This window comes from Sinocyclocheilus grahami, unplaced genomic scaffold (assembly GCF_001515645.1).
Source record: "Sinocyclocheilus grahami isolate Dianchi unplaced genomic scaffold, SAMN03320097.WGS_v1.1 scaffold25.1, whole genome shotgun sequence".
Lineage (NCBI taxonomy): Eukaryota > Metazoa > Chordata > Actinopteri > Cypriniformes > Cyprinidae > Sinocyclocheilus > Sinocyclocheilus grahami.
Window position 1 is genome coordinate 3,834,540 of NW_015505204.1, and position 9,343 is coordinate 3,843,882.

General features: G+C 37.1%; 1 protein-coding gene across 1 annotated transcript in view; it reads left to right on the forward strand.

Annotated features, from left to right (window-relative positions):
• pgap6 (post-glycosylphosphatidylinositol attachment to proteins 6) overlaps positions 1–9,343 on the forward strand; it is a 20,800-nt gene that overhangs the window by 4,905 nt on the left and 6,552 nt on the right. Inside the window, exons 4-10 of the mRNA XM_016249453.1 lie at positions 775–899; positions 2,231–2,493; positions 2,592–2,920; positions 3,536–3,629; positions 3,716–3,833; positions 3,969–4,108; positions 4,192–4,370. Of these exons, the coding sequence (XP_016104939.1) occupies positions 775–899; positions 2,231–2,493; positions 2,592–2,920; positions 3,536–3,629; positions 3,716–3,833; positions 3,969–4,108; positions 4,192–4,370 (1,248 nt within the window). The remainder of the gene's footprint in view (positions 1–774; positions 900–2,230; positions 2,494–2,591; positions 2,921–3,535; positions 3,630–3,715; positions 3,834–3,968; positions 4,109–4,191; positions 4,371–9,343) is intronic.

The window sequence follows — 9,343 nt, forward strand, 5'->3', positions numbered from 1 at the left end:
TTTTTTGTTGATTTTTAAATATAAAACTTGGTGAAGTGATTTATGTGTCAGTACTTTTTGAACACCTCCAGCACATTTTAACAATACTGTGATAATACTGATAACCGTGATTATTTTGGTCACTATAATCGTGATAAGAAATTTTCATACCGTTACATCCCTAAATATATATATATATATATGTATAATTTTTTTTGTTTTTTTAGACATATATATATATATATATATCGAAGGATTACCTATATAAATGTGAAAACTTTCTAGATCAATACATTAGCTTGTATTTAATTAAAAATACCAAAAAACAGTAATATTGGCCCTGTCCCAAATGGAACACTTTGTGTGCACTTGCGTTGTGTCTTACGGACTTACAATGGCTGCCGCGTGTCCGTTAAGTCCACGAGACCGTAGGGTGTCCCATTTGTCATTTAAGCATTCAGAAGGATGCTCGCGACTGTCCCCTTTGAGGCCGTTATGCGCCCTCGATCCGCACTTCTGCTGAGCCCACACTGGGGCAAGCTCCGCAGCAGACTTCTACCTGACAGTCAAAGCGGCATTATGTCACGAAAGTGCGGACTCAGAGTAAGACCGCGAGGGTTTAAGGTGACATTTGGGACAGGGCCATTGTGAAATATTATTACAATTTAAAATAACTAATTTTGTATTTTAATATATTTTATAATGTAATTTATTCCTGGGATGCAAAAGCTGAATTATTATTTTTTTAAGAACAGTAGAAGTAAATGTGTGATTGTTTGTTGCTTTCTGTTTTAGGGACTGCCGTCTTGCTCATACCTATTTCAGGCACAGATGTATTTAAGGAGAGCTGCTGACCTGCCAATCCTGCAGCACAACATTCCGCTCTATCAAACACTAACTACAACTCCAGCTCTGTTTAAGTATGATCTCTGTTCATGTGTTTGTATTAAGTAGAATATGTTGTTTGTTATATATGTATGAACTACCAGTCCAAAGTTTTTGAACTGTAAGATTTTTTATGTTTTTTAAAGAATTCTCTTCTGCTCACCAAGCCTGCAATTATTTGATTGATATAGCAAAAGCAGTAATATTATGAAATATTTTTACTATTTAAAATAACTGCTTTCTATTTGAATATATTTTAAAATGTAATTTATTTCTGTGATCAAAGCTAAATTTTCAGCATCATTACTCCAGTCTTCAGTGTCACATGATCCTTCAGAAATCATTCTAATATGCTGCTTTGCTGTTCAAGAAACATTTTTTTATTATTATTATCAATATTTTAAAAAGTTGTGTAAACTTTTTTCAGGATTCTTTGACGAACAGAAAGATCCAAAGGTCAGCATTTATCTGAAATAAAAAGCTTTTGTAACATTATACACTATACCATTCAAAAGCTTGGAGTCAGTATAATTTTTTGGGGGGAAAGAAATTATAGAGATACTTTTATTTAGCAAGGATGCTTTAAATTGATCAAAAGGGATGATAAAGACATTTATAATGTTACAAAAGATTTCGATTTCAGATAAATGCTGTTCTTCTGAACTTTCTGTTCATCAAAGTAACCTGAAAAAAAATCTACTCGGCTGTTTTCAACATAATAATAATAAATGTTTTTTTGAGCAGCAAATCAGAATATTAGAACGATTTCTGAAGAATCATGTGACTTGAGTAATGATGCTAAAAATTCAGCTTTGAAATCACAGGAATAAATTACATTTTAAAATATATTCAAATAGAAAACAGTTATTTTAAATAGCAAAAACATTTCAAAATTGTATTTACTGTATATACACTACCATATATGACTGGTAGTGTATATATAAAAAAGTGACGTGACATGTGGCCAAGTGTGGTGACCCATACTCAGAATTAGTGCTCTGCATTTACCCATCCAAAGTGCACACACACAGCAGTGAACACACACAAACCGTGAACACACACCCGGAGCAGTGGGCAGCCATTTTTGCTGCGGCGCCCGGGGAGCAGTTGGGGGTTCAGTGCCTTGCTCAAGGGCACCTCAGTCGTGGTATTGAAGGTGGGAGAGAGCGCTGTACATTCACTCCCCCCACCTACAATCCCTGCCGGCACGAGACTCGAACCCACAACCTTTGGGTTATGAGTCCGACTCTCTAACCATTAGGCCACGACTCCCCCAATATATGTATATGTATGTACAGTATGTATGTATGTAAAAAAAAAAAAAAAAATAGTTTTTGTTGAAATCTTTTGTACCTTTTCTGTTTAGAGTCTTTGTTCCAGAGTTCTCCTCCAGGTTGGATGTTTTCATCTTGAACTGTTCTGTAAAGCTGGTAAATGATTGCAGGCTGTCAATCACTGTAGGCTCCAGCACTTTGAGGCAGGGCTCAGAGGTGAAACAGAACTGTTCAGGGTTAGAGAGCTGCTCCACATCGGTCCTCATTCCCCCGTGGAACAGCTGGTTGCTGGTTACGGTTGAGACTAGTCAACCAAACACCACCATACCTTTCAGCATCTCTGCCAATGTCACAGGTTTGTTTTGATTAATCTATCACTTTAATTAAATTATTTTGCCAGTTATTGCTTGATTCTTAAATGTCTTTCTCTCCTCTTTCACTTCATACACACAGTGGGATGTAAACCTTTGAGCGTCTCTTCAGATTTCAACACCTCAGCCTTCATTCGTACCATCATTGCTCCCCAAAGCAACAGCTCAGGTGGCCTCAGTAACACATCCGTTTCCATGAGAGACCAACCGGGCCTCCGTGCTAACAGCTCTGAGCCAGTGTGCATGAGAAGCCCTTCAGTGTTCAGAGATGAACAGGATGTGCTATCTCTACGCTTCATCGTTTCCAGCAGCAACCTAACCGTGACCTCAGACCTTCCCACTGTGCTCACACTTGAACACTCTCCTGGTGACAGTGGCGGCACGTTTGTTGTACAGCTCGACTTGAACACTGTAAGAATATAATATAATGTTGTCGGGGGAGATTTTTGAATGATTTTGAAAGAAGTCTTTTGTGCTCACCAAGGCAGCATTTATTTAATAAAATATCAAATAAAAACATTAAAATTGTGAAATATTATTACAATTTATATAACTTTTTTATTTGGATGTATTTTAAAATGTAATTTATTTCTGTGATGGCGAAGCTTATTTTTCAGCAGCCCACATTTAACTGTTGGGCTGATTTAATATTTTAGTGGAAACTGTGATATATTTTTTTCAGGATTCTTTGATGAATAGAAAACTTTAAAAGAACAGCATTTTTTTTAAAAGAAGATTTTAAACATTATACATGACTTTACTCTCACTATTGATCAGTGTATCAAATTGTATCGACTGTATGTATATATATATATATATATATATATATATATCAGCCTCTTGTGGCTTTTATTTGAGCACAGCATATTCACTACAACCACTGTGATATCAATAATGACTTGTGACCCAGTCATCCTAGTAACTTTATATTATACTAGGTATATTGCATTTGTATCAGTGTATTTTTTATTCATATTGTGTTGTAATATAGATTTTAAAAAATTTCTTCTTGTGTTTGTGGCATAGAGTTCTCTGGTTGGTGGATTTGCTCATGTCAAAGCATGTCTCACACCTTCTGCTCCTGTACTTCATGTCAACCTCAGCCAGACTTGTGCTACAGGTTAGTCGCATTAAAATTTGTGCAATGCATGTTTACTATTCTCCTGCATGTCACATTTGAAGCTCTCTGCGTATGTGTGCATGCAGGGCTTATGCAGGGCTATTCTCTGAGCGTGAGCAGCAATGAATCACAGGCACTGTTGAGGATTCCGTTTCCAGATGCAGCAGTGTGGTACCTCAGCCTCCAGATCATGTGCAATGATAGGTTAGTTGTGCAAATTCAGTGCGGAACTAGCACACACAATAAGATAGACCTGTCCTATACATTTATATTGTATGACTACAGACATTCCTAAAGCACCTTCTGAGCATTATTTATGGTCCTGTGTTGTCCTTCCAGTGTCAACTGCAGGAACACATCCGCGATAGTGAGTGCGTCTGTGAGTGTGAGTGCGTGCATTGATGACTGTGGACCATATGGAGAATGCAGACTGCTACGCACGCACAGCTACCTCTATGGCGCATGTGTGTGCAAAGCAGGTAAACAAACACACATGCAAACAACTGGCCATAAATCATAAATAATTAAAGCTACTGAGTTTGTTACTGTTTGCTGTTGACAGGTTGGCAGGGATGGGGCTGTACGGATGGAGCAACTGCGCAGTCGTACTCCCGGCAGATGGCTGCGGCTCTGCTCCTCACCCTCAGTAACTTTTTCTTCATCCCACCCATCATCGTAGGACTTTACAGAGGCTACCACGTCGAGGCAGCCATCTACTTATTTACCATGTTTTTCTCCACGGTGTGTTCTTATGTTATAATTCTATCTATCTATCTATCTATCTATCTATCTATCTATCTATCTATCTATCTATCTATCTATCTATCTATCTATCTATCTATCTATCTATCTATCTGCTCAAGCTATATAGATATCTATCTATCTGTCTGTCTGTCTATCTATCTGCTCATGCTATATAGATATCTGTCTGTCTGTCTGCTCACGTTATCTATCTATCTATGTCTGTCTGTCTGTCTATCTATCTATCTATCTGTGTCTGTCTGTCTATCTGCTCACGCTGACTATCTATCTATCTATCTATCTGCTCAAGCTATATAGATATCTATCTATCTGTCTGTCTGTCTGTCTATCTATCTGCTCATGCTATATAGATATCTGTCTGTCTGTCTGCTCACGTTATCTATCTATCTATGTCTGTCTGTCTGTCTATCTATCTATTTATCTATCCATCCATCCATCCATCTATCGTTACCTCTGTCTGTCTGTCTGTCTGTCTGTCTATCCAACATCCATTAATCTATCTATCCGTCTATCTATCTATCTGTCTGTCTGTCTGTCTGTCTGTCTGTCTGTCTGTCTATCTATCTTTTACTATGTAGTACAGTAAAAGCATAACAGTGTTCATGCTTTTGTTCTTAGGTGAAAGTATTAGAGAAACACTCAGCCAGTGAGGAGAGTATAATGGCGTCTGTCCTCACCAGAGGGGATTGTTTTGTAGAGAGAGGGTAAGATTCAACCCTCACCAGCAGGGTGCGCCACTCTTTGAGATTTACATCGCAGCTTACTACCTATTCTGATCTAACAAAACAACTTTGATTATGATATTTGTTGTTAAATGTTTGTGTAGGACCAAAGAAATTCACAACAACCATGTTTATTAACAAAAGAGTAGCATATATATATATATATATTAGATCACTTATGTAATGTACTGTAGGTTGTGAACCATTGTTCTAACTTCCCCAGAAGCTCTAAACAAGAGAACTGCAAACTTGTGCGTGTTGAATGCTTTGTGGCTTCACTGAGGACCATTGGAATTCAAGTCAGAAGGTATCATGTAACATTAACATCTCAGACCTGTTCCTTTGCTCTTCAGAGATGACGAGAGGACAATGAGTGCACTTGCCGCAGGCGATGTGACATGTTTGGTCATAGACAGAGAGTAAGTGTGAGCCGTGAGGGATAAATGGATATTCATTCTATGGTAACAGCATAGTGGGGGGAAAAAAACATAACTAATTCAAACTTATGCTGTAAAGCTGACCTTGGCTGCATTCCACCATCTATATCCAGGGTTTTCAAAAAAGTAACTGGAGGCTTGGACGATGCCAGAGAAAATCCTACCAACAAGGCCAGATTGAAGTAAGTTCTGTTAATATGACTTGGAAGTCTGCATGCTTTAAATGAACCACTAAGTGTGATGGTTAATGGAGGTCATTTTGATCTCTGTATAATAAACAGGGCAGATGAAGATGGGTCTGCGTTTGGTGAAACGTCTCTCTGCAGTTTTCAGGTGCTGTGTAATCTGGAGGAAGGACAGTACGGTCACACTCAGCTCGTAAGTTTTCAATGAGTATTGTACGATGTGCATCATAAACTAGCCCTGCAGTTTAAACGTATTTTAATTTACAAAACAAAGTTCTATGTAGTAATTATAATTCAGCCAATGTTTTTGTCACTAGGTCCATTTGAAGAGTGACTCCAGCTGTAAGTTTGCATTGAAGACCATAAGAAAACAGGTGATACAGAGCCCAGGCCAAAGAGAGAGGATACGTGCAGAGAAACACATCCTGATGGATCTCCAAAGTCCATTTATAGTAAGGTCAGACCATTAGGACACCATAGGACATGGGCGTCCAATCCTGCTCCTGGAGGGCCAACGTCCTGCAGAGCTCAGCTCCAACACACTTGTTTGTGTGTTTAATTGGGGTTGGAGCTAAACTCTGCAGGACGTTGGCCCTCGAGGAACAGGACCGCGTCTTTGGAGAAAGTTCTTAATGTTTCATTAAAGGTTCATCAAATTTGTTTCTGAGTTCTAAAGCGCCAGCACATACAGAAGATGGTTTCTAAAAACTAGATTATTAAAGGTTCTTTGTGGAATGATGTGTGAAATGGTTTTCCAGTGAAATCAGGCAATAAAACCCATTTTGCATTTAATTAAATCCTTTTTAAGCAGTTGTATTCTTTATTAGATACACTATTGTACAAGCTCAGAAGTTTGGGGTTGGTAAGATTTTTGTGATTTTAAAAAGCCTCTTGCTTGCTTTTATTTTCAAAAATACAGTAAAATCTAAAATATTGTGAAATATTATTACAATTTAAAATAAGTGTTTTCTATTTTAATACATTTTGAAATTAATTTTTTTTCCTTTGGTGTAAAGCTGAATTTTCTGCAAAATTACTCCAGTCTTCAGTGTCACATGATCCTTCAGAAATCAGTCTAATATGCTGATTTGGTACTAAAGAAACCATTCTTATTATAATTGTTGAAAACAGTTGTGCTGCTTAATGTTTTTTGTGGAAGCTATGATGATTTCTTTTTTCAGGATTATGTGATAAATCGAAAATTCAAAACAACATCATTTATTTTAAATATTTTTTTAAGAATGTAAAAGTCTTTACATCACATTTGATCAATTTAATCCATTCTTGCTGAAAAAAAAAACATTAATTTCAATTAAACCAATCTTATGCCCCCAAATGATGTTGTGTTAGACTGTAAGATTTAAACGTTTTATATTTTTTGTCAGGTTGCATTGCACGTATAAAGATGATCGGTGCCTGTATATGCTGATGGAGGCTTGTGAAGGTGGAGATCTGTGGAATTTACTGAGAGAGAGGTACATACTGTCTCAGCATCTCAGCATACATACAGCGATATATGCATACAAATCTTCTCAACTGATTCTTTTGAGTGATTTGGCCGCAAAGTGTTTGTAAATCACTTAACAGTAAGGAAGGACATTATCTGGAGTAAATCTCACATTTTAAGGAATTTATACCTAATCTATATAGCCTGAAAGCATTTAGCTAAAAATTTACACAAATAAAACATGTAAAGACTAAATGCTACAGTGAATATGTCATCTTATGAACTGAACTGAACAGTGACTGACTACTATGTGATTTGATGTTTCAGGGGGCCACTGGAAGACGACGCTGTTCGCTTCTACGCAGCGTCTGTGCTGGAAGCTCTTCATGTACTTCACACCAAAGACATTGTTCACAGAGACCTGAAACCTGAAAATGTGCTACTGGACCAGCGAGGATATGCTAAACTGGTGCTGAATACATACAAATCCAAAGTTTATGTTTAAAGTTAAACCAGTTGGCAGCCTGTAACTACTTGATTGTGATGATTCATGTTTGGTAATTTTAACTATTATAACACTTCAGTTGTGTTTCTCACTCTATCAGACAGGGTTTGGTTGTGCTAAGAAGCTGGGCTCTTTGCACAGAGCTTGGTCATTCTGTGGATCTGTGGGTTATCAGCCTCCAGAGGTCATTCTGCATCAAGGTCACGGTCTGTCTGCAGATCTCTGGGCTCTAGGGATGTTGCTGTATGAACTGCTCAATGGCAGGTGAGGGATCTTTAGACGTCTTGTCTTGCTTTTTTATTTTTTGTGATTTTGCAAAGGCAGTACACAATGGTACAGTTGACTATTGTAGGTTTATATATAAGCATCAAGTAATGTAATGGTTTTTAAATAAAAATAGCAAAAAAGACTGCACACTATTCTCAAAGACAAAAATCCAACAAAATGTAGTGCACAGAACAAAAAGGTGACATTTATAAATAAACTGAAACACTGGGTTTATTTGTAGCTTTAGTCTGAGTGATTTAAAAGAAATCTTTTACACATAGTAATTTTTTTTAATGCTTGTTCTTCAGCATGCATTAAAAAATGGGAAAACTAGTAACAGTTAACATACAGTATTTAGAATTGAAGTTTAGCAAGAAAGTGGGCAGCACTACAAATAAATGTTTAAAAAGAATAACAAATTCTGACATAATTCTTTCAGTTTTAATTTAGGTTTGTATTCACATATAAACATTGATCATAGAGCACATTAAAAATGTGGCAAACCAGTGATGTTTGTTCTTGCGTGACAAGCAAGCACAGCTGAGCTTCTCTTGGTACCATATATGATGGGCTCTATGTATGTGCATTAATAAATGTTAATATATTAATAAAAGCCTAAATTAAATCTAGTTATCATATAAAGCACTTTTGGGTGAATTATTCCCTTAAACATTACACATGGAAGGGGCGAGACTGATCATAACATGAGTACTGTACCTTGAAGAAATTCCGGTTTCTTTTGCTTGGTATCAGTGCAAAAATACAGGAAGCAACATGAGAGGAACACAACTCTTTACTACCAGAAACTGGGTTACATAACAACACATTCATCCACTCCAAAAAAAATTTAAAACAGTCCAACTTCAAACATATATTTTATATATATATATATTTATATATTAGATATTTTAACATTTATACCTAAATTAAAAAGTGTGCTTTTAATGAAAAAAATAATCTATGAACTTAAAACCCTGCATCTCATCTGCTAGGCCTTCATTGCTGAACATGTTTTAAATGTTACATTTAATTTTCAATTTCCAGCCCCCTGTTCTCTGGCTCTGAGCAGCTGAAGGTTTATACAGCAGTTCTGAAGGGAATAGATGAGCTAGAGTTCCCCAAAACAATCAGCAGGACTGCAGCACATCTCATCAAGAGCCTCTGCAGGTAAAATTAGAGTGTTTCCTCACAGTATCTGTTTCCTATATGGGAGAGAAAAAAGGTGAGAAAAGGCTTGGTAAACCAAGTGAAATGTCTGTCACTCCTTTTCTTGAGAGAGTTAAGACAGACAGACAGACAGACAGACAGACAGACAGACAGACAGACAGACAGACAGACAGACAGACAGACAGACAGACAGACAGACAGACAGACAGACAGACAGACAGA